This window comes from Cervus canadensis, chromosome 21, assembly GCF_019320065.1.
Source record: "Cervus canadensis isolate Bull #8, Minnesota chromosome 21, ASM1932006v1, whole genome shotgun sequence".
In the NCBI taxonomy this organism is placed as follows: domain Eukaryota; kingdom Metazoa; phylum Chordata; class Mammalia; order Artiodactyla; family Cervidae; genus Cervus; species Cervus canadensis.
This window is the reverse complement of record NC_057406.1, coordinates 41,179,361-41,204,504: the sequence shown is the minus strand read 5'-3', so window position 1 is coordinate 41,204,504 and position 25,144 is coordinate 41,179,361. Positions and strand designations below refer to the sequence as shown.

At 38.8% G+C, this 25,144-nt stretch overlaps 2 protein-coding genes across 11 annotated transcripts in view; one reads left to right on the top strand and one right to left on the bottom strand.

Moving 5' to 3' along the window:
• The first annotated feature begins 2,583 nt into the window (after positions 1-2,583).
• YARS2 (tyrosyl-tRNA synthetase 2) lies at positions 2,584-24,772 on the top strand. 2 transcript variants are annotated; one of them, XR_006264088.1, is made up of 6 exons: positions 2,584-3,449; positions 4,272-4,439; positions 11,096-11,251; positions 11,564-11,734; positions 12,340-12,603; positions 24,547-24,772. XR_006264088.1 is itself a non-coding variant. In XM_043439870.1 (5 exons), exons 1-5 carry the CDS (start codon positions 2,668-2,670, stop codon positions 12,497-12,499), a joined length of 1,437 nt encoding a protein of 478 aa, XP_043295805.1. In that variant the 5' UTR covers positions 2,584-2,667; the 3' UTR covers positions 12,500-12,649. The 2 variants fall into 2 exon arrangements, 1 of the variants encoding a protein (XP_043295805.1); XM_043439870.1 differs by lacking the exon at positions 24,547-24,772 and having other exon boundaries at positions 12,340-12,649.
• The window catches only part of DNM1L (dynamin 1 like), a 66,373-nt gene continuing 55,975 nt past the window's right edge, over positions 14,747-25,144 (bottom strand). For 3 of the 9 annotated variants that reach the window (XM_043439862.1, XM_043439860.1, XM_043439869.1), the window contains 8 exons: positions 22,116-22,208; positions 19,643-19,699; positions 18,915-18,992; positions 18,566-18,598; positions 16,359-16,535; positions 16,095-16,204; positions 15,807-15,966; positions 14,747-15,458 (listed from right to left, as the gene is read on the bottom strand). In XM_043439862.1, the coding sequence (XP_043295797.1) occupies positions 15,402-15,458; positions 15,807-15,966; positions 16,095-16,204; positions 16,359-16,535; positions 18,566-18,598; positions 18,915-18,992; positions 19,643-19,699; positions 22,116-22,208 (765 nt within the window). In that variant the 3' untranslated portion in view covers positions 14,747-15,401. The remainder of the gene's footprint in view (positions 15,459-15,806; positions 15,967-16,094; positions 16,205-16,358; positions 16,536-18,565; positions 18,599-18,914; positions 18,993-19,642; positions 19,700-22,115; positions 22,209-25,144) is intronic. The other 6 variants (XM_043439867.1, XM_043439865.1, XM_043439864.1 and 3 more) reach the window with 3 other exon arrangements.

Below are 25,144 nucleotides of genomic sequence, written 5' to 3'. Positions count from 1 at the left end.
GGGAATCTATCACAACATAATAAAGGACAAATATGACAAACCCACATCATTATCAATACTGAAAAACTATAAGCATTTCCTCTAAGGCCAGGAATAAGACAAGGGCATACACTCCTGCCACTATTATTCAACGTAGTTTTGGAAGTCCTAGCATGGCAATCAGGGAAGAAAAAGAAGTAAAAAGAGTGCAAGTTAGAAAAGAAGTAAAACTGTGTACATTTATGAATTCATTTATCAATGAATTTGATAAAGCTGCAGGATACAAAATTAATGCACAGAAGCCTCTTGCATTCCTATACACTAACAATGAAAAATCAGAAAAAGAAATTAAGAAAACAACCCCATATACCATCACAACTAAAAGAATGAAATATCTAGGAATAAACCTACCTAAGAAGGCAAAAGACCTGTACTCAGAAAATTACAAAACATTGATGAAAGAAATCAATGATGACACAATAGATGGAGAAATATACCATATTCTTGGATTGGAAGAGCCAATACTGTGAAAATGACAGTGCCACCCAAAACAATCTACAAATTAGTGCAATCTTTATCAAATTACCAATTGCAAGCTTCACAGAATTAAAACAAAAAATTTTACAATTTGTATGGAAACAAAAGACCCCGAATAGCCAAAGCAATCTCGAGAAAGAAAAATTGAGCTGGAGGAATCAGGCTCCCCAGTTTCAGCCTATACTACAATACTACAGTAATCAAGACAGAATGGCACTGCCACAAAAAAAAAAAAAAAAAACAAACACAGAAATATCGATCAATGGTACAGGATAGAAAGCCCAAAGGTAAACCCATGCACCTATGGTCACCTAATTTATGACAAAGGAGGCAAGACTATACCATGGAGAAAAGACAGTTTCTTCAGTAAGTGGTGCTGGGAAAACTGCACAGCTACATGTAAAAGAATGAGATTAGAACACGTCCTAACACCATAGAGAAAAATAAATTCAAAATGGATTAAAGACCTAAATGTAAGACTGAACACTATAGTACTCTTAGAGAAAAAACAGGCAGAACACTCTTTGACATAAATCATAGCAAGATCTTTTTTTACCCACCTCCTAAAGAAAATAAAAATAAACAAGTGGGGCCTAATTAAAAGAATTTACACAGCAAAGGAAACCATAAACAAGATGCAAAGACAACCCTCAGAATGGCAGAAAATATTTGCAAACAAAACAACTGACAAAAGATTAATCTCCAAAATATACAAACAGCACATGAGGCTCAATATAAAAAAACCCAATCAAAAAATGGGTGAAAGACCTAAATAGACATCTTTCCAAAGAAGATATACAGATGGCCGAAAGACACATGAAGAGATATTGATCATTAATTATTCAGTTCAGTTCAGTTCAGTTCAGCTCAGTCGCTCAGTCGTGTCTGACCCTTCGCGACCCCATGAATCACAGCACACCAGGCCTCCCTGTCCATCACCAACTCCGGGAGTTTACTCAAACTCATGCCCATCGAGTCAGTGATGCCATCCAGCCATCTCATCCTCTGTCGTCCCCTTCTCCTCCTGTCCCCAATCCCTCCCAGCATCAGGGTCTTTTCCAACAAGTCAACTCTTTGCATGAGGTGGCCAAAGTATTGGAGTTTCAGCTTCAGCATCAGTCCTGCCAATGAACACCCAGGACTTATCTTCTTCAGGATGGACTGGTTGGATCTCCTTGCAATCCAAGGGACTCTCAAGAGTCTTCTCCAACACCATAGTTCAAAAGCATCAATTTTTCAGTGCTCAGCTTTCTTCACAGCCCAACTCTCACATCCATACATGACCACAGGAAAAACCATAGCCTTGACTAGACGGACCTTTGTTGGCAAAGTAAAATCTCTGCTTTTTAATATGCTATCTAGATTGGTCATAACTTCCGCCTGGAGGAGGAAATGGCAACCCACTCCAATCCCATGGACAGCGGAGATTGGCGGGCTACAGTTCATGGGGGTTGTAACGAGTTTGACACGACTGAGCACTCACATGCCAAAGCTGTGCCCCACTTAGTTACCTGTAATTGAAGTAAATGAATTAAACAGGGCCTTTTCATTTAATTCGTTGGATTATATCTGGTTATAGCTTAGACAAGACTGCCACCTCCTGGCGAAGCTAATAAATACTGGTGACTGAGGTGTTCCCATCCTTTTGGGAACTGGTATTAGGAAATTGATTGCATCTCCAAGCCACCTCAGTATCTCTCCATGAGGTTAAACCAATTCCTAACCTCTCACAACCTCTGTGAAAAAATTTTTGCATAGGACCAAGATTTCAAAGAATTTGTGCATCACGACTTTTCTTAGGTGACAAGAAAACGGTAATTTAAGTTTAAACAAAAAATAATATTTTAGAACTCTCAGGTCTTAATTCTTAATCCTCACATGGGTTCTCTGAAGTAGGAACTATTATAAACACATCCACGTTACCAAGGAGGAAAATAAGGTCTACGGAACTTACGGTTACCCGACTTTTAGCGAAAACCCCACCCAGGAAGTCAGAACTCAAAGGCTGAGGAGATCAATAACTAACCGCTCCGCCTCAGTTGGGCATGCGCAGAAAAACACTGACAAATTCTATAGGAATTTCAAGAGGCGGGAACTGAGGGGTGTGATGGGCCTTTAAGGTCCCAGCATTCCCTTCGTGCCGCCGCCAAGATGGCGGCGCCCATGTTGCGGTGCATTTCCCGGAGCCAGTGGCTTGGTACCCAAGGCCTGTCAGGAGTCTTGCCCTTGGGGCTGCGTGAGGCCCACTCGGCCGCTCAGGGGTTGCTGGCGGTGCAGAAGGCTCGGGGTCTGTTCAAGGAATTCTTCCCCGAGAGGGGTACAAAGACAGAGCTCCCAGAGCTCTTCGACCGCGGCACGGGGGGGAAATTTCCCCAGACCATCTACTGCGGCTTCGACCCAACGGCCGACTCGCTTCATGTCGGGCATCTGCTGGCGCTTTTGGGCCTTTTTCATTTCCAGCGAGCGGGCCACAACGTGATCGCGCTGGTGGGAGGCGCCACGGCGCGCCTGGGAGACCCAAGCGGTCGTACCAAGGCGCGCGAGGCGCTGGATGCGGAGCGCGTGCAAAGCAACGCGCGTGCCCTGAGCCAAGGGCTAAAGGCTCTGGCGACTAATCACCAGCAGCTCTTTGCAAATGGGCGGACCTGGGGCAGCTTCACCGTGCTGGACAATTCGGCGTGGTACCAGAAGCAGGACCTGGTGGACTTCCTAGCGGCAGTGGGTGGCCACTTCCGCATGGGAACACTGCTGAGCAGGCTGAGTGTGCAGACTCGGCTCAAGAGCCCCGAAGGCATGAGTTTGGCCGAGTTTTTATACCAGGTGCTCCAGGCCTATGATTTCTACTACCTGTTCCAGCATTATGGATGCCGGGTCCAGCTGGGTGGATCAGATCAGCTGGGCAATATCATGTCTGGATACGAGTTCATCCACAAGTAAGCGCCTATAGGCCGGGAGAAATCTTAGGTCAAATAAATTACACACAAATAGCTTGTAATGCACTGTCAGTATTGTGGAGTGACGCCCTTTGTTTCAGCCCTTGTTGGTTTTATTTCCCCTAAGAGTCTAACGGAGTTAATTTTATATCACTGGCTAATGAGAACTTAAGTGCTGAATTAATGATATTAGGTGTGGGATATATTCTAGAGCTCTGAAGGAAATAGACCCCCTAGCCAGGATTCAGATTGTACCTGTTTGCTGCTTCTAAGAAGCTTTTTCTGTGTTTCTAATTTGAAAGACTGTTTATAATCTGACCGTGACTGGGCCACCTTGAGTAGTTTCTGCTTTTGCTATGCACCTTCCTTGAAGCTAAGTGTTAGTCATTGGGTGGCATCTCAAAAAAATTTTTTTCAACACCAAATATTTGCGAATAATGTATCTGTAATGGCATTTCTTGAGGGAGATGAAATACAGGGCTAGCTCATATTCTCATTTTAAAAATACCTCTTTTAGTGTCTCTACCTGACCACACCTTCACCTAGTTTTCTCTCCTCTTCCCACCCAACCTTTAAAAATTTCTAGGCCCCAATTATGTGGCATTTCCCCTTGGCTTGCCCAGAGTCACTGGTTCAGTTGCAGTTCAGAATGACGAATGTCAAAATACGGTGCTGTGAAAGCAGAAAGATGGACAAGAATCCTGGTTTAGAAGGTTAAGGAAGGTTTCTTAGAGCAAAAAACCACACTGAAGTCAGAATGATTAGCAGAATCTGCCACCACTTGAGCTTGAAGCACATAATAAAGTTCTTCTTTATGCACAGGTTGACTGGAGAAGATGTGTTTGGAATCTCTGTTCCTCTAATTACAAGTACAACTGGAGCGAAACTGGGCAAGTCTGCTGGCAATGCTGTTTGGCTAAACAGAGATAAGACATCTCCATTTGAATTGTATCAGTTTTTTCTCAGGCAACAAGATGATTTGGTAGAAAGGTGAGTTCTTAATAATTGTGTGCTGGAAAAAATTAAGTTCATTAAGCTCATGATACAATTTTAGTCATTGACTCTCTCTGTACCTTTCATCCCTTCATAGTTTTTTGGGTTTTTTGTTTTAATGTAGATTCTATTTAAGGCAGTACATCATGTAACATTGTCATTAAACACTGTTGGTTAAAGCAGAAAGCCACTGTGGGTACTAAAAAAGTTAGAGCCAAGTTTATGATCTACATCTAGCAGGTACTTAGGACATAATTACTTGCATATTCTAGTTTTTTACTCCTTTCATCGTAAACTTTTATTTTACCATTGTCTCTAAAGTTCCTTTTCTTTAACATAAAAGAAGGTCCTTTTTTAAAGTGATTTTTCTCATTGTTTCATAATATGTCAAACTCTTGGAAGAATATAAATTAATGAGAAATACACCTGCAACAAAGAAAAAGTGAATTTTTCACAAAAAATGCCATTTGCCATAATGATCATCAAAAATAATTTAGGAATAATTCTTAAGTTTTTTAAATATCTGAGACTTTACTACAGAACATGAAAAAACACTATTGAGTAGGGGAAAAAACTTCTCTCAGAGGGTATCTTGAGGATTGCCAGAGGGGACCAACAGTGGGATTTGGGTGAGTGTATAATAGTTGGTATATAGGATGTGAAGGCCCAACAGGTGAGAATTAAGCAAGATGAGGGTCTGGAGCAAGAGTTCAGTTCATTTTGGGAACCAATTGCCTGAGAGTAATTTTAGGAGTATCTCTTTAAGGAGGTTGATGATGCTCAGTGAGGCCAGATGCCTGGGGCTATAACCTAGATGGAAATTCCAAAAAATATTATGTTGGAAAGCCCATTGTTTAGTCTCTGGAGGGGTAAAGTGGGTCAGAGTCAGTAATGCCTGGCAATCCAAAGGGAACAAAAATAAATTTACTGAGGCAAGAGATTTGCGTCATCCAGAGAAGTCTGAAGACTGAAGGCGTATCTGGAGGCCCCAGGAGAAAAGGGCAGTGGCCAGTGAAATTAACTGCCAATGGGAACACGGTTGGTCTCCCTAGGGAATATGTCCCCATCTGAATATCCTCCATTGGTTTGGGAACAGAGAATACCATCATCTGTTACAACTTTGGCTGCTGCTAAGAAGATGATGGTGAGTCCACTCACTAGAGCCCAAGCTGTTAAGGCCTGAATTCCTTAGTGACCCAAGGAGCCCATTTTTTTGAGCTGGTAGGGTGTGTGCTGGGCAGAGTGTGGCGGGCTTAGTACTGCAACAGTCTGCAGTGCTGTTGAAATGGCTTCTAGCATAGAGCAGGTGGTGCTAGTATTCTTGCCAGGAGACTCCCTTAGACAGAGGAGAGTGGTGGGCTACAGCCCATAGGGTCACAAAGAGTCAGACACGACTGAAATGACTTAGCACGCTCACACAGAGCAGGTAGTCTGAACAGAAACATAAGTAGCAATGATAGGAACTAGGGACTCCTTCCAGGTTTGGGCCAAACAGGCTTGGCTTATATGAGAAAATTGTCCCTTAGCCATTGGCCAGACCAAATCGAGGTCATTAGCAGTAGCCCAGGAGTATATGAAAATGTAAGTCTGCCAACATTCTCTTTTTTTGGCTTCCTAAGGGCTTCCCTGGTGGCTCAGCTGGTAAAGAATCTGCCTGCAATGCAGGAGACCTGGGTTTGATCCCTGGGTTGGGAAGATCCCCTGGAAATGGGAACAGCTTGTCTTCTGGCTGGCTTGGAGAATTCCATGGACTGCATAGTCCATGGGGTTGCAAAGAGTTGGACATGACTGAGCGACTTACACTTTCAAGGGCTAAGTGAACAGCTACAAGTTGTGCCAGTTGGGCTGAGTCAGGACTGCCTTCTTCAGCTAGAGAGTCCCCTGAGACCAGGGGGAATGCTGCAGTCCTCCAGCTAGCTGCAGTGCATACATACAATGGTGGTGCTGTCATTGGTTAAGAATATGGACTCCCTGTCCATCTCAGACAGTTGGCCCCAAGGGACTCCCCGAGCAGCAGGAGCACCACTACCAACTCCAGAAGGCTCTTAGGCAAGGAGCTGATCATGAGGGAAGCGCCATTCTCCTGTAATTTTTAAAAGCTTTGATATCCAGGTTAGCCCTCTCCTGAAGGTATCATTTTCATTTTACCAAGGGTGCGTCTCTAACCCAGGGCATTAGGTGGTTTATTGGTTGGGGGCTGTTTAGGGCCTCAGTTTCTAAAAGAACCCATAGAATCCTTTGGGGTTAGCCACTTAATCCAAAATCCATAGGAAAGCAAGTAGACTTATATTTGGTCCAGAGACTCCAAGGAGACATAATCAGATATGGTCAAGGACTTGGAATGTGGAGCCAGATGGGACTAAAGGTAGGGCTCATCGGCCTGCCTGCTGGGCAGCTTCCCAAGTGTATTGTTGGGCTTGCCCCAGTGAAAGGTGGTGCCTTGCATGTGATTGTGGCAAAGAATTGGTAAAAGGTGAGGGATGTGTTGCCTCCAGAACATGAAAAGGCCTAGTACACATTTCCTCCATGTCTAGGAACCCTGTCAGTGCTCTCCAGTGCCCTTTGAATGGTTTTGACAGACCCAGTAAAATGCACAAGCATTACCCCATGATTAGACAGAGCACCTTGTAAAAAGAATTCTCTGGACTTAGGGTCAAAGAGATTCAGGGTTAGAATGAAGAGGGGGTCATTGAAGTCACTCTGGTCATAGAAATGATAAACCAATTGGGCCATGCCAGTTTTGCACTGCAGGAGACAAGCCTCTAGCAGTAATCACCATGGTAGAAGGATGGGCCCAGAGTCAGGCAGTAAAATATCCAGATGAGGCAAGGGAGGGCCCTGGTACCAATACTGGTGGCTCTAGGATCATCTGCCTTCCTTTCTTCTCCCTCTTCATCCTCACTGGAGGCCTATAACCCAGTCAGCCTTTCCATTGGTGGCAAGGGTATCTCATGAGGCATGTTGCTTTGTTCTATCCCATTCAGGGGAAATCTGAGGGGACTCAAGATCTTTGGTTTCTTAGAGGAAGGAAACATGTATCCTGGACAGATAGATCTCTGAGAAGGTTGTAGATTTTAGGATCTTTAGATACCAGCCAGCTGATGCATTTCAGCAGCAATGAGTAGCAATTTAGGTTCCAAAAACCTGCAACTGCCAGTCAACTCCTTCCTTTTCTTCCTCATGCACAGAATTTCAGTTAAGGTATAATGTCTGATCTATGTTTACTTCCTGATTCTCATTACCTTAATCTTACATGTTGTCACCAGAAAGTTTGTGGAAGACATCCCCATGAGCCTTCTTCATAGGTGGCTGCCTCCCTTTTCAGGGTGTCCCAGTCATCCTCCCCAGGACTGGGCTATCCCTCCAATGGCAGGTTACCACAGGGTCTTTGGGAAAGCCCTCGGCGTCTGGAGCATAACACTAGAGCCTTGGCATATTGGTACACGCAGCAGTAAGCAACGCCCAGGAAGCCTCCATAGGGGTTCTGATTTATCAAGGAGCTGCTGTACCTCCTCAGGGGTCTTACAAGGCATTGGCACAAGACGTTCTGAGCATTTATGTTTATCCATTGTTCAACATCACACCAGATTCTGAACCCTTGGTGTCCCATCGGGTTTGGGGGACAGAGGAACAGCACGCTTCAGCTGTATTTCCCTTTCTTTGCTGTTTTCCTGTTGCAGGGTTGTTTCATTCATCCAGGCTAGGAAGTGTAGTCCCAGTATGACACTCACAGGGCAGGTCTCTCCTCCTGACGTATGTGAGTATCCTTTCCTTTGCCTTGCACTCAGAGCCTCAGGTCGGGCAGTGATAATAGCCTTGGGATCCATTCCACCCTCCATAGCTCTCCTTACCCTGAGATGTCAAGGACCTTCATGTACACTAGGAGTCAATCAAGGCTTTTATAATTAGTGGTCTGATCATCTCATTAGAGGACATGACTTTGATTGTTGATCACAATACTGCGGATATTGTTGAATTGTGGCAGCAGTGACATCTTGGGATGAGAACTGAGGTAACATGAGGCAATATGCAAAAGACATAATAGCATTATGGACCTCCAGCATACATTGCTATCCTTGCAAACATGTTCTCTATCTGGGTTATCCAGTTAGTAAACTAGTCAAAGCTAAAGGGCAGTCGTGCAGTCCTGCCTTTGCCAGTTATGTGGGCCTCAACCTGTTGGTAGTGTTACCATCAGCTAGAAATGCCTGGTGGCAGGGGAGGGGGAGGCGGCCCTCACCTGGGCCCGTACTGCTTGTGGGAGCCCCCACAGACATTTCCTTGGCCAGAGCCAAACTTGTGACTAGACTAGACTTGTGGTCCTTATGACTATAAGACAAGCCTCAGCAACAATCATCAGGGAACCTTAAGAAGTAAAATGTATTACTTAGTGTCTGAAGGGCACAGGCACACAGTGAGTCAAGGACAGAAAGGGAGGGAGGACCCACCCAGGGCTCTGCCTTTATTGGGTGCCTAGGATTCCACAGGTTCACTCTTCACTGGCTAATTTAAAACCGAAAACTAAGGAGTGGGAAGGTTGGGGAGGGGTCATTCAGGCAGTCAGTTATCTCAGTTACCCAGGGTTTTCTAAAAGGGGATTTTCATCGGTGGGGGTAGCCTGGTTCCTTGCCTAGTTGGTGGGTGAACTCTGGGAGTTGGTAATGGACAGGGAGGTCTGGCATGCTGTGGTTTATGGGGTTGCAAAGAGCCGGACACGACTGAGAGACTGAAGTGAACTGATGACATACAATTGGCAGTTGTTTATTTGAGATCAGTGTCTTTGAAATGGATACTTTGGCATTAAGCAGTCAGAAGCTTAATGTCAAGCACTTATATTATACATATAGAACCACTTGGAAAAATATGTGGCTGTACCAGCTCAGTAGAATGCATTTATGACTTGTGTTAATACCATCAGTCCCTTTCCGGGCACATCCCTGACAGATTAGTGCACCAAGAGAAATACATGGGAATAGTCGTAGCAGCACCATTAACTACTGTCCAGGAGTAGGAACAACACAAAACATCCACACCAAAATACATACATTGTGAACTATTTTTAATGTGGGATGCTGTATTCAGCAGCTGCACACAAAGCAGCATGGCTGCATTGCCAACATCATGATGTGCCAGTGAGTGAAGTCGCTCAGCCGTGTCCGACTCTGCGACCCCATGGGCTGTAGCCCACCAGGCTCCTCCATCCTTGGGATTTTCCAGGCAAGAGTACTGGAGTGGGTTGCCATTTCTTTCTCCAGAGGATCTTCCTGACCCAGGGATCAAACCCAGGTCTCCCACACTGTAGGCAAACACTTTACCATCTGAGCCACCAAGGAAATCTGATGTGCCAGAGTAGTAAAAAAAAAAAATGTTCTGTATGATTGCTTATATAAAGTCTAAAAAGAGGCAAAACTAAGTGACGCTGTTTAGGGAGGCATACTGAGATGGTAAAAATATAAACAAAGTAGTGACTACCATCAAAGCTGGGAGAGTGGTTACCTTGAAGGGTGAGGGGACGTGATACAATCGTGCTTCCTTGGGTAGGAGCACTGTTGTGTATCTGTTATTGTTGTTCAGTTGCAAAGTCATGTCTGACTTTGCAGCCCTGTGAATGTAGCACGCCAGGCTTTCCTGTCCTTCACTATCTCCTGGAGTTTGCTCAGACTTATGTCCATTGAGTCAGTGATGCCATCCAACCATCTCATCCTCTGTTGCCTCCTTCTCCTCCTGCCCTCAATCTTTCCCAGCATCAGGGTCTTTTCCAGTGAGTTTGCTCTTTGCATCAAGTATTGGAGCTTCAGCATCAGTCCTTCCAATGAATATTCAGGGTTTTCCTTTAGGATTGACTGGTTTGATCTCCTTTCTGTCCAAGGGACTCTCAAGAGTCTTCTCTAGCACCACAGTTTCAAAGTATCAATTCTGTGCTTAGCCTTCTTTATGGTCCAGCTCTCAATATCCATACATGACTACTGGAAAAACCACAGCTTTGACTATACAGATTTTTGTGGGCAAGTGATGTCTTTGGTTTTTAATATGCTATCTAGGTTTAATACACTGTCATAGCTTTTCTTCCAAGGAGCAAGTGTCTTTTTTAAATTTCATGGCTGCAGTCACCATCTGCAGTGATTTTGGAGCCCAAGAAAATAGTTTGTCACTGTTTCCATTGTTTCCGCATCTATCTGCCATGAAGTGATGGGACTGGATGCCATGATCTTCATTTTTTGAAAACTGAGTTTTAAGCCAGCTTTTCCACTCTCCTTTTTCACCCTCATCAAGCAGCTCTTTAGTTCCTCTTCACTTTCTGCCATTAGGGTGGTATCATCTGCATATCTGAGGTTGTTGACATTTCTCCCAGCAACCTTGATTCCGGCTTGTGAATCATCCAGCTGAGCATTTTTGATGATGTCTCTGGAGCAAGAAGCATATATATGATGGGGATGGGGTCATCTGTGTCTAGACTATTACTTTTAAAAAGGAAGTATCTGAAACAAAGATGGCTAAAGTAAATCTTCAATCAGGGTGATGTTGTTTTATTGTCATATTTTTGGTACATTTCTGCATGTTATATTCCATAATCTAAAATAGAGGGGGGGAGACAAAAACTAGTTGTGTTACATAACTCTAACAGGCTTTTTTTTTTTTTTTTCACCCCAAAGATACCTGAAGCTCTTCACTTTTCTGCCTCTTCCAGAGATTGACCACATCATGCAGCTGCATGTCACAGAGCCAGAAAAGCGGGGTCCTCAGAAGCGACTTGCTGCGGAAGTAACAAAGCTTGTTCATGGACAAGAAGGGCTGGCCTCTGCTAAAAGGTGACCTTGTAGAATAATGATCACTTGATTAATTAGTTAAAGAGACTGCAGAACATTTGGAGCCACTGTTTTAGAGTTACTTTTTACCACTAACAAGGACTATCAATGTTAACTGGCTTAAAATACTAGCCTTCATTTACTAGGAAAAAAGATTGTCCTGAATTAAGCTTATAAATTATACAAGATAAATGTTGCTGTTTGGAAAACTTCCCATCTGGAATATAACGGGCACTTCATAATTGGTTACTGGGTAGTAGACACGGATCTGTATAAGCTGTCAACGTGATGTGGTTCTCAAAACATGTTTTCCAGGTGTACCCAAGCCCTTTATCACAGCAGCATAGATGCACTGGAAGTCATGTCTGATCAAGAGTTAAAAGAATTGTTTAAAGAAGCTTCATTTTCTGAATTAGTTCTCGACCCTGGAACAAGCGTCCTAGATACATGCCGCAAAGCAAATGCCATTCCAGATGGTCCCCGAGGGTAAGTTTATTTACCTTTTAGGTTCACAGTTATATTTCATAGCATGTGTTTCCAGAGATGGTGTTTTCCGATAATGGCATCTCATTCCTTATAGATGTTAGGTTAGTCTGAGAATAAAGTGAAAACTGAGAGTACTTATTGCTGAAAATAACTTAAATTTTCTATACAGTATTACTGTACTCTCTTATTAAGTCTAACCTGGTAAGTTTTTTCTCCAGCATTAGAGAATTGGTTTAAGGGACCACAGTTGCATAAATAGGCTGGGATCAGTTGGCTCAGGGATAGTCAGTTTGAGAAGATCACAAGATCAGAGGCCCTAAGTATACAGATTCACACAGCCTCTCTCATGCTCAGCCTGTATCATCTTTATTTGAGGGGCATAGTGGGGTTGCTCAGCCTGTTTTAAAATTTTAGTTGAATTTTTTCCATCTGTTCCTTTAGAAGAACTAAGGGGGAGGCAGAATCTAGCAAACATGAAGATAACAACTCAGTGCTAAATGGTTTGTTAGCCTTTGAAGTTTAAATGAAACAATGATATATGTGTATTGTTGGGAGTGGTCAACAATGATTAGATTTATCTAGTTACTAAACATTTCTATTTTTAGGTATCGGATGATTACAGAAGGTGGAGTCAGCATAAATCACAAACAAGTAACAAATCCTGAGAGTGTTTTAGTTGTTGGACAACATATTCTTAAAAATGGACTTTCATTACTTAAAATAGGAAAAAGGAACTTCTACATTATAAAATGGCTTCAGCTATGATGAAAAATCCTTCTGGTGTTCAAACATCATCATTCATTATCAAGATATACAAACTTATATCTTCACTTATGCAACTCAAAGAATGGAGTATATTCTAGGCCTCTGTGAGTAATTTCATTGTTCATACAGGTTGGTTAAGTTTGTGGAATATTTTATTTTCTGATCCTTAAATATTAAACACTAACACAGAAAAGCATGATTTCTAGGTTTAATCTCTTTTAATAATTATGCTTTATGAAAAAGTAAATGCTAAGTTTCCTATCCTGTCCTTGCTCTTGTATCAGGTAAATATATCACTGGATTTTTGTTGTTGTTGTTTGGGAAGCAAATTCTATGAAAAAGGAGAAAAGTTAGAGGAAGCCATAGACAGCATTAGAAATTACAGTAGAAATAGTTTCTTTTTGAAGAAAAATCAGTACGTGACTTTTCAGAAAGCTTATAATTCAGTGTTCCAGTCTCCTGTGTTTCCATGAAATTAAATTTACTCATTAGCCTTGTTTTAACTCAGTAAAAAAGGTAGCAATGTCTTATATCAACTTTTAAATTAGTCTTAAGTTTCAACTTCTGTCCCCAGCAGATTGCAGTTTGAAATGAACCAAAAAGTTAAGTAACCAACAAGATAAAATAGAGGCAAAATATATACACGGAGATATCCAAACATATGAGAATATCAAAAGATATTCCAGGAAGGGAAGTTTTCAGGTCAAATTTAAAGGATCTGGAATCAAGATTCAGTCAAATTAAGCTCTACGTTCTTTAGGCAAGTTGATTCTCCAGAACCGTTTGCAACATCTAAAAAATCAGATCATTGATTTTTCTTGATTTCCTTAATTTCACTTGATCACTTGAGGATCAAGTAAAACACACACATACACACAAAATAGTTAACAATCAGATTTGTTCTAGAAAATCTTACAGGCAGCAAAGCATGGCTTTAGAGTTCAAATTCTAGCTATTTACTACCTGGATTATTTGGAGCAAGTCATTTTCATATGCAAAAAAATGGAAATAAAACCTCAGTCAATTATAAAAATCTAAAAAGAAAAAAAGTCATTAAACTTTTATATAGTATAAACTATATCGCTATGTTCCAAAGTAGATTTTCATGTACTCTTCTGGGAGTACAGTTAGGAAGAATTCACTTATTGACAAGCTTTTTAATGTCACTTCATACCAGCAGCTTTATTTACAAAGGGAGAACATACAGGTATCCATTGTAAGTCAGAGATCATCTCTACATTTCAGAACTTCACTCGGTTTAAGGGCCAACAAAAGGAGGTTTCCTCTTTCTGTACCTGTCTTGCCTGTTTTTCTTTGTACATGGTGTGTAGTACTAACACGTGCATTACCATAGCAGGTAGTTTTCAATTTGAAGTTTGCTGGAGAAAGGTGCATTATAAGGTTCTGTCCTCCTTTACAAATTGAAAAAGTTAGACTAGAATGGTAATCATTTGATCTATCTCAAATACATGAATCATGGATGGCTATAATTTCAAAACGTATGCTTAATAATAGCAGAGTGATTTTAAAGTATGCTAATAAACATTTTGGAAGCATGTGTTCTATGAAGATGGTACTGCTAACAGATTCTTAGTCCTGTATCACCAGACTGAATCTGTTATGTTTGAGATCAGTTGCTGATCCTGTTGTTTCTTGGTACAGCATCATTAGCTAAAGGTGACACACATTCATATGTTCCTGCCAGTATTTCTTCATAAATGTCATAACATAAAAATAAATTTAATATCTGCAATATAGAATTCATCTTAAAATTCATCATGTGATTCATATCAAGAATAATCTGGGGAATTTTGGTAAAATGTGTTCATGTTCTAAACCTCACTCCCAGCCCTCTGAGAGCATTTAGGAGTATGTGTGTATCAGGATGTTTTTCTGTGAATAATAAAGCCCCACCATTATTTTAGTACCTTTATTCTAATCTACTTTGTTGGTGTGAAGCAAAAGTAATAACTTATTACCAACTAATACTTAGAGAAAGAAGATATACTTAAAATCAGTACAGTATTTGGTTCTAAGACCCTCTTCCAAGTGAATCTTGAAGTGTGGTCTGTGGGCTCCAATTTATAAATGGATTACTGGATTACTACTATTATATTTGAAAGCCAAGGAGAATTTACTAGTTCTTCTAAAAACTAAAAGGAAATGGTCATGACCAAGTCTTACCAGATAATCAAGTCTAGATGGTTGGTTCTTAATGCAGTAACAAACATAATTCATGCTTCCAAGTTTAAGTAAGATCAAAGGTATTTTAATTTTTAATGCACCAGGGGAAAGTGGACCCAGAAGTGGAAGGACGGCAGCTACACATTATGCACATCACATCACTGTCAATGTTACAGATCCTCTCGTGTGTTCAGCTTTCTTACAGACACATCAAAGGTTGCAGAGAAGCTCAATAAAACTAAATCAAAAGATAATTGGAACAGTGACTACGTGAGTAACTTGTCAACCCATCTCTTTCAAAGCCAGGTCGGTTTATATAGTGCATGCATCGTAGTCGTATGAAATGGCGTCTTGGTGCATTCTTCTCAAAGGGCTATGGCAGCAGCTTTAAGACTACTAGCATATCACACAGGTCATTTATTCACAGACAGACTGCTGTACCGCTAGGACTATTAACGGTTCCTTTTAAGTTCAAATGAAACTGTCACAAGACAGACTTGATGTATTTGTATATACTAGGAAATTTTAGAAATAGCCATTTATTATTTGGATTAAATGTGTGATTTGCTCTGGAATACAGAGTACAATTTTCAGTTTATAGCCAGTCTTCACATGAGCAGATTCATATCACTGCAAGACACAGGAGTTCATAAATAAAATTCTACTCAAGTAGGCGGTACTAACAAGTCAACAAAATCTCAGGATTACATAGTTCTCTTCACCAAAGATGAGTCTCTCGGATTTCAGCAATAATTTGACTGGCTCCTTGTAATGCCTGCATTAAAGAAGATGATAAAAATTATAAATGTTTAAATTATAATACCAAAGAATCTGAATTAATATGGGATAATCTCTCCACTTTATATGTGGTTGATTCATATCTTTGCTGAAATTTGAATCGAATCAAGTACCAACAGAGTAATATTCAGCCATCATACAAAGACTATATATATATATATATATTAAATAATATTTTAAATATTATTTAAAGCATTTTAAATAAAAATGTTTATACCTACAACACAAATAAGTTGGGTTGTAATTTTAAATAATTTTATTTTAAATAATAAATGTTTATACCTACAGCCCAAATAAGAAAATTTTTTAAAAATTCACAGTTTACCTTTAGCATATCAGCTGCTTCTTTCCTACGTTGTGCCATGTCCTCAGATTCAGTCAGAAGATCATCCAATAGGGATGATTTATACAGCTGTCCTACTAACTCACTCTGAAGAGTATCTTTCACATGATTAACCAAAAAATGCATTACTGCCTTTGGCACACTGCAAAACAATCAAATAATCCATTTCTTTGAGAATAAAAACCTAAATTTTTAAAAATACATATATTTCAAAACGATTAAGAAATTATCCAGCAGTATTCTAGTCTGGTTTATATACATAATACTAACCTGTCTTGAATATTCTTTCTGACAATAAGAAAATATGATTTGATGAGTCGTTCAATAACTTCACAATCTCGCTGTTCACGGGCAGACAGTTTTCGTGCAACAGGTACTGGCTAAATTGGGTGAAGCGGAGAACAAATTTACTGTTGTGCCATTTTGAAATGACAACACATAACAATACGTTTTTGAGATACCAGTTCCTTCTGTCTTTTAAAATGCTTTCGTGGTAATTTGGTTCTTTGTCCTCAACCAAATTCTACAGCTTACCACATCCAGCAAATTCACAGCGTGGCCTTTTTGTGGACTGGCTGGCATAATTGGAATTGGTTTTGATTTTTCCTCAGCTAGTAACTCCTCAGCTTTTGAAGTTTTCAGCATTCCTCTCCAGTTGCCTGTTGTTGGTTCTTGAACAGCATCTCCAACCCCACCACCTCCAGATGCAACCTGAAAAAAACGTGTTCCAAGACCTGTACCAACCATATCAAACTGGCATTATCTAAACAAAGTTAATTTTTTTTGATAGGAGTCAAAGAGAATACCCATCTAGTACTCATCTGGAGTTAATCTATTCAGAGAGATAGCAGGGTCAGAAAGAGATGGTGACTGGCATGTACAACTGGAACCCTGAGCTGTCTAAATAAGAGGTCCTGTTCTAAATTGCTGGCAAGGCCTTGGCCAGGATCTTAAATTCCCTTTTTATTACTTGCTAACTTTTCAAAGTTTTTCCTCCTCTCCAACCTCTAACATTAGAGACTGTGGAGAAAATATGAGCTACCCTTTAAAAACAAGACTGGCCATTAAAAGCACAAGGAGAGCCAAAACTGCTATTCACATTATTTCTTCAAAGTAACTTTAAACACTGTTGAACTGTGATCTCTCTGAAAGTTCAGTGAACTCATGTCTCCAAAAGTTAAGACTTTATATATTTCTCAAGTCAGTTTATGTTCCTTACAGTCACAGGATAAAAGTAGGAATGCTTTAATTAACAGAAACAAGAACACACTCATGATTCTATGAGTTCGCATGCATGCTTGTGTGTGTGTGTTAAGTCATGTCCAACTCTTTGTGACCCCATGGACTGTTGCCCACCAGCCTCCTCTGTCCATGGGATTCTCTAGGCAAGAATACTGGAGTGGGTTGCCATTTCCTCCGCCAGGGGATCTTCCCGACCCAGGGATCAAACCCACGTCTCCTGCATTGGCAGGTGCATTCTTTACCACTGAGCCACCTGGAAGGCCCAATGATGACATTAAGCTGCCTAAAATGTGGAATATGACAAACACAACATCAGTCCCCTCAATGTTTATACCCTTGAGAAAGGATCTGCTAAAAGAAATCTAGTGTTGTCATTAATCACAAGTGCTTTTGCACCTTCTTTTTTAGGATATCTGTTAGTCTTGATTTATAAAAGAAAAATGACTGTTTAAGGTAACAGGGAACACTAATTCATCAATATTTAAGACATGTTTTTATATATTCTTTAAGATTTTACAATCTAAAATGAAGATAAAATGGCATTCAGAATTATAGAAATAAAAATGACTTTATATAAATTTAACAGTGTTATAGCAATTGTTAAATGTTTTTTGTATCATTTTGATTCAAAACACTGCTCAAAATTTGTCTCTAAAATATGTATTAAAGATGATGTTTATCAATATATAGGTGGAATATTTATATACTACTTTTCAAATGAGTAATTGTATTTCTAAATGCCTGTTAACCATACATGAGTGATAGACCTACATATGAAATCTTAAGGAGAGTGAGCAAATTCAAGGTGAAGCCATGAGTAAAATAAAAAGCAATGATTTAAATGGTTCTCTTAAGATCTTAGTACAGTGGGCTGAGAGAAGATAAGACATTTAATTATAAGGCTTTATCTGAGGTTCAGAATCTTAAACCTGGACAATAAATAAAGAAAGGAGCTGAATGGCAAAAATAAAAATAAGAATGGGTCTGAATAACTTACAGGTTATTTTATCAAGAACTGACAACAGTCTCAAACTCTCACAGTCCCCCTCTATGCTCTGAATTTGCTTAAGCTGTTGAGGCATATGTTAAGCTTTAGGGTGACAAGTGCATAAGAAGGAAGTGACAAGTGCGTAAGAAAGCATAAGAAAGAAGCCTAAGAGGACCATCTGTTAGCACTGGACAGATCTCAGAACCTTTAAAGAGGAAAAGTCCAAAAGTACAATTTTCACCTCCAGAATTTTAATTCCCTACCAAAATATTAAATTCAACACTATTCTTGAAGGTTACAGAAAATGGTGGGAAAGGCTATTATTATTTAAAACAATGTTAAAACTAGAATAAATACCATCTTAGAAGTTAGTTGAATAAGAGAAACATTAAACATAACAAAGACAATGAGAGATAGATGCCACTGTTACAAACAAGTTCTTCAATGGTTTTGAAGACAGTGTTTCTGAAAACCAGGGGTACCAACATTTTCATTGTGAAGCAAGACTCACATTTTTAGTTTCTCTTCTGCTGTCCTGAATTAACTGTTAAAAGATATGTTAAAACATGCATTTTAACAACCAAAATTTAAATACCGATGGCTTGAAATTCAGAAAGTGCAGGATAATTTCCTCTTTAAATTCTTTTTCTGTGTGCATCTTCTATATTGCAAGCAAAAGCATGTTAACAAATTTATGTTATGAAAATACACTGTTAAACGATTCAAAATTTCTATTAAGACTAAAATTTGATCTTAGCACAATATCCCATATTAATATTCTGCTATTCAGTGTATTGTTTCCAGATGATTATGTTGCACCAAATTAGGCATGCAGGCTTAGATTAAGAATCAGAACAGACCTTGCCATCAGCCTCAGCAGAAGCAGCAGGGGAGGGCTCCTGGGAGGCAGGTGCCAAAGCACTTGGAACTTTAGAAGACTAAAGGCAAAAAATTCAGGGAAAAAAAAAAATCAAGGATGCCAAAAATGCATTCAGAAACATTCTATAAATACGAATTTTCCCCATGAAAAACAAAAATGGGACATAATGTTTATTTTGCCTTATCTTCTGTACTATTGTCACTGTTGTCACCTTTGTTTAAGACTTGTTCAGATGAATTCCTAAGAAAAGTTCAAATCCAAAAGCTTCATTTTGATTTTTACAAGCTGATAAAATCTTTTCTGGTAAAGAATTCAAGGTAACAAATTTTTACACAAAAACTTTAATATATGCAACTATTACAGGAAACTAAAACCTGGTACGCAAATATTGTCATCTTCCCTTTCCAAAAAAGCCTCTTGTTACAATAAAGTCATTAGTCATTTCAACTAATTTTACAAAGTTGACAGTCACTGAATTCTTCAAAAAGCCTTGATACTTAAAGATAAAATATTTTTAATACATTGGAATAAATGCTTAATCTTTAAATTACTCAAAGCCGTTCTGAAACTTGCATACCTTTACTCAAATATGCTAATGGAATATTAAAGTGAGAAGAAAAAATTACTCCTAGAACTCAGTAATATTCTGAGGCTCACCAATCCATCTCTGCATATTGGTTGGGAATATGCTTTAAAAACATTTTTTACCTTGTCTCGTGATACAGCTGAAGGCAGTTCTCTTGCTAGCCTGTTTCTCCTTTGTTCCTATAAAACACAAGCAAGCATAAGATTCATGATTATCAGAACATAAGAGATGTCAGCTACTAAAAAAAATGTTCAGCTTAATTGAAAAGTATGGAATAACTAACAGTATATCCTCCCACTGTTGAGACTCATACCATAATTATATTTTGAAACAAACAAGAAATCATTTAACCTGATGCTTCTCAATCTTTTTTCTGCTCCAACATACCTGAGGGATAAATACAACATCAGTAATAGTGGCTTTCTGTACCAAGAATTCTCAAGGGAGGGGCAGTGGACCAGCATCATCTCTGCCTTTCCCACTAAGTTAAGAATCACTGATTTAAACTGTTCCCACATAAAAGTGTACATAAGCCTTCAACACACCATATAGAATCTGAAGTACACAGATCACAGAAAACTTAAGCAAAGCCTTTAAAAATCACTCCAACCTGCTGACATTTGTGTTACATTCACACAGTTCTCACAAAACAGTAAGAAATATCTATAAGAATGTTCTGCTTTCTTAGTGTTAGAAACTGACAGTCTGTTCTATAACTTGGGCAATTTAACAGACTGATCACCTGCCACTCTTCTAGTTTGTTGATATCATCAATATAATTCTGGTACCAAACTAAAGAAACTGTAAATTCAAACCAATAGCACCTACTGTATGTAAAGCACCATAATAGGTGCAAGACTATGAAAATACAGAAGGACGAAGGTGTTAATACTGGCTCACAAGCAGCATCAAATACAGCAGAAAAGCATTTAAGTTAAATGCAGTCAAAATGCTCCTGAGTAGAAAGCATTTCATGAACACTCAGACTTGCAAAAAAGGTGTAAGTTAACAAAGCTTCACAATGTTGTTTTTGGGTAAGAAAATTTTGTAACAAATTATACTAACTTTTCACTTACCTAGTGATAAAAAATATAGGAAATGATAAAAATATATGGATTTTTAACAACTTTCAGAATTACAAGTTAGCATTTAAATGTACATTTTGAAGAAGAACACAAAGCAAAAGGCAGAGGAATCAAGAGACCAGAAATTTTCATGCTAGTCTATTACCAACCATTACCAACCAGTTATGACCTTAGCCGGCCCCGGAGAGCTGGCTTACTTGCTTTGTTAACTGAACAAGTTACTAACTCTCAGCCCCGGTTTCCTAGTCTATTAACATTACCTTTATAAGGTTGCTCTAAAGATTAAATGAGAGTATCTATGTGTTTGTTCTCTGACACAGTTATTAAAATCAGAGACATTCACCTGTAAGAAAAATACTGATCTGAAATCATATCATAAATGACCTTGTCAGTACTAGAAAAACTGTTTCAGACAAAAATCTTCCTTGAAGGTTTCCATGTTACAAGAACTAACTCCTATCTTAAAGAAAGTGTCTACATGCCAATTTTTAACATGATAATTGTTATAGAATCCACTTTCTTAAGTGTTTTCAAGTGCCTTACTTACATGTGTTTTGTAATTTTTTCTGGCCATGCTACCCAGCTTGCAAGACCTTAGTTCTCCAATCAGAGACTGAAGCTGGGCCACAGCAATTCTCTGGAATTTTTTTCTGACAATAGGAGTTACCTCAACTATGCAGCTAAAAAACAGTTCCCTGTATCTGTTAAAGAGAAGGTGCTTTCCCCCTCTAACAATGTCCAGCAAAATATGCAGGAAAGTAACAGCTGTTATCAGCTGTGGGTCTCGGGTTCTTCATCTTTTCAACTAAAAGGTCCCTTGCAGTTTCCAAATTCCATGTTTACAATTTTCTCTCTCTGTGCATAAGAGAAAATTTGATACAGAAGAAAGACTGAGGTCTTCCTGGACTATGAAACAGCAGAAAATTTTACTGTTTTGTATAAAAATGGCAGAGAAAAAAATGCATGCAGATAAATCATTCTATCCATCAGCCTTGGCTCCTTCTGAGTTCTTATGCAACCTACAACATTAACCTCAAATGGAAAAAAGAAAGGATCCATGAAATGCAGCAATCATAGTAGTGGTGAAACAGTACTGTTTTTCCAAATACACTATAATTTAGGTAATTCTTGGATTGTTTCCTTCAAAGCTTTCAGAATCAAGTAAAAACAAGTTTAAACATCCATTGTTTTACATACTTCAGTCTAATAAACTGCAACAACAGTTAACTGAAATGGAACCAGGCAGTCCTTCAAATACAAATACTAAATCAATGAGTCCCAGATCCTCTCTGAGTTACAGTTTCATAAGCAGAAAATAAGAACAATCCCTCCAGGTGATTTTGAGGATTAAATTTAAGAAAACAATGTAATGCCCTCAGCATAATTCTTGGAATATGACAATAATAAGGTACATAAATGTCTTATAGTTATTCCTTGCTCAGTAAATTTGATATAATTGATCTAAAACAGATTTTCTCTCTCAAAAAACACAAATTCAAATTGTATTTACCTCTATATTGTTGTTCATTAACCCACAAGCATCAGCAAAGTCTGGATGTTTTGTGTTGATATAAGCCAATTCAATTGCTACTAAGTTATGGACCTAGAAAAAAATAAAATTAGGCTATATACAATATTATGTCAACCTAATTTTAATTTAGGAAACATATTAACTTATTTAACAGATAAATTCTGAAAGACCGTACAGGAAACACACCTAAAGAAATACTTGATAATTATGCTTCAACTGATAAATCTTATACCAAATAACAATTTGCTCTCTCTTTTAAATTATTTATATTTCAGCATCTAAGACTGCATTTCTGACACTGAAGTAAATAAAAGTATACTGTTAGGGAGAAAAAAGTTATCTACTTGATGCGTATCTAACTTCCAAGCAACTTTGCTATATAAAAACCTTAGATCATCCACTATTCCATGTCAAAAGCTCAGGTTCAGTAATAAAACATTACAGAATCAGATATAAGTTAAAGATGTTAACTTTACTTGGGTAAAGGATACATTTAAAGGCCTGAGCTAACCTAATTGATTAGCCCTAATTATGAAGAACCTAGTGTAAATATATGTAGTTCAAAATCCTAATTGGGACAGTAATCAAAAAGGAAAGTTAAAATTAATTACTCTAGCATTATAGAGAGATTAAACTAAATCCTTCATTTCACTGTCCTGACAAATCTCAGGTATCAGAACAGCACTAAAAGATCAAAACCAGTGAAAATGATTTATTTAAATGAAATTCTGATGACTCTGGTATCAGTGGGTAGAGTCCAAGATCAGGCTAATCATGTTCTCACTCATTTTAATTCGTGGTTATGCTTGCCAGGAAAACAGCTGAGCAGCAGCACTTACATTCTATACTTCCAAGGATGGTTTTGTACTTGTAAAGTAAATGTAAGTAAATGTCCAATGGGGCTCACCACCCTTAGCCAAGGACCCAAATGCACTTTTAGAGACCAGAAAGGAAAAAAAGAAACAGTCAACAATTAGAGGCAATATGGACAATTTCAAATGCTTATCTCATATTTACGCCAATTTCAGGATTTTATTTTTAAGGATAGCAGCCATGATATTATGACATTAGGTCATCAAACAAGCAAGCTGTACAAAGAGCCAAATTATCCTGACATACATCAAAGTTAGAAAATAACTTGCTATATAAAGACTCAGTTTACCAGGGCTGAAGATAAAACCAACTTTCCATTAGAACAGTGCTGCTATATGTACGTGTGCTCAGTTGTGTCCGACTCTGTGGATGTGAAGTAAGTAGAGCCACAAAATGGAAAAAGTTTAATGGCTAGGCTTAAAAAAAATCCTTGTCTATTATGTTACATATGAGGGCACTGTATTAGAAAAAAGTATTATTTCGTTTACATCCAGTCAAAAAATAGTTTTTTAAGGTGGTAGTATTTTAATAGATCAATGTAACCCCTAGCATTAGTGATTCTACATAACTGCCAGGATGTGACTTGAAGACATTTTATCAAAGGTATCCTACTAATACCTAAAGGCAGCTGAAATTAAAAATTATGGACAGGAAACTAATTACTATTGAGTGTCTGCTTATGTTTTAGACACTCTGTGAGAAATTTGCAAATGATATCTCTTTGAACCTTCCCAACATACTGGAGAGCTATTATTTTAGTCTGTTTTACAATCAGGAAACTTACTAAGTGATACATTTACCAAAGTCACATGGCTGGTGAAAGCAGAGCCAGATTCAAATGAAGATCTTAGTCCAAAACCTTTATAAAATAGGAAGCACTGAAATTGTCATGAAGTCTGGGTTCTACTCCCAGTTCATCCACAAACTAGGTGTAATGTGGGTTTAAATGATTCCTGACATCTTTGGTCTCAAACCTTTTAAAATGAAAACGTTACTCACTGATGTCTTCATACTTGTCTGCTTCTAATCACACGTCTTTCTCCCTCACCCCTGCTCTTTTTTTAATTTCCATTATCTCTTTTCAAGGCAAGCAAGATAAAAGTGTATTTGTAGATGGCTACTCTCCAATTTAGTTTCTTGTCCATGGATAAAATACACAGTTGATTAAGACATATATTCTTACCTGTTACTTAAGAGTACTGCTTTTGACTGTGGTTAATGGTAATAATGTGGCCTACATTATTCAAACATTGCTTACTTAAAAGTCACACAGTTTGAATCTTGGCTGAAATACTTAATATGTGACCTTGGGAAAATGAATCTCCCTGGGCCTTCCTTACTTTGTTATAAAATAATACCTATTGCATAGAATTATTGTCAGAATTAAATAAAACAATTCATGTCAAGCATTATAGACAATTCCTGGTGCCACCATCATCAATTTTAGGCCATCACTCTCATCCTCCTCACCATCCAAAGTACTTAGTAACACAGTTTCCTTTAGTTGAAACAGTTTTGTTAATTTTTTCAACCTTAGGAGCCAGCTAGATATTAGCAAGAAGAAGAATGTATCTGATTCACTCAGTGATGAATATGCTTTCCTTCAAAAGAAATAACCATCTCTGGCTAATAGAAATGGAACAAAGTATCTTGTCCAGACTTTAAACAGGTAACATTTTTTACCTTTTGGAAAATGGGATGTTTCTGGTTTGCCAATAGGTGTCTGAGACCTTTGATTACATTTTTAATCCTTACATTTTTTTACTGTGCGTGTCTATAATATTTCACTTTTTGTTTCTTGTATAGTAGGTTCTTATAATATATTTATTTTTATTGAGCTGTGCCCAGTCATGTCTGACTCATGGCCGCCCCATGGACTGTAGCCTGCCAGGCTTCTCTGTCCATAGGATTTCCAGGCAAGAATACTGGAGTGGGTTGCCATTCCTACTCCAGGGGATTTTCCCAACCCAGGGATCAAACCTGTGTCTCTTGGGTCTACCTGCATTGGCAGGCATATTCTTTACCATTGCGCTACCTGGGAAGCCCATATATATAATAAAGCATACCTGAATACAATCCTCAACAGTAAACTTTTGCTGGCTATTTTTAGGAAAATGTGGCTGCAGGCTAACAAT

Coding starts and splice junctions, on each gene's coding strand:
- YARS2 (XM_043439870.1), top strand. CDS start 2,668: ATGGCGGCGCCCATGTTGCGGTGCATTTCCCGGAGCCAGTGGCTTGGT. Junction 3,450..4,271: donor GGATACGAGTTCATCCACAA/GTAAGCGCCTAT, acceptor CTTTATGCACAG/GTTGACTGGAGAAGATGTGT. Junction 11,252..11,563: donor GGGCTGGCCTCTGCTAAAAG/GTGACCTTGTAG, acceptor CATGTTTTCCAG/GTGTACCCAAGCCCTTTATC.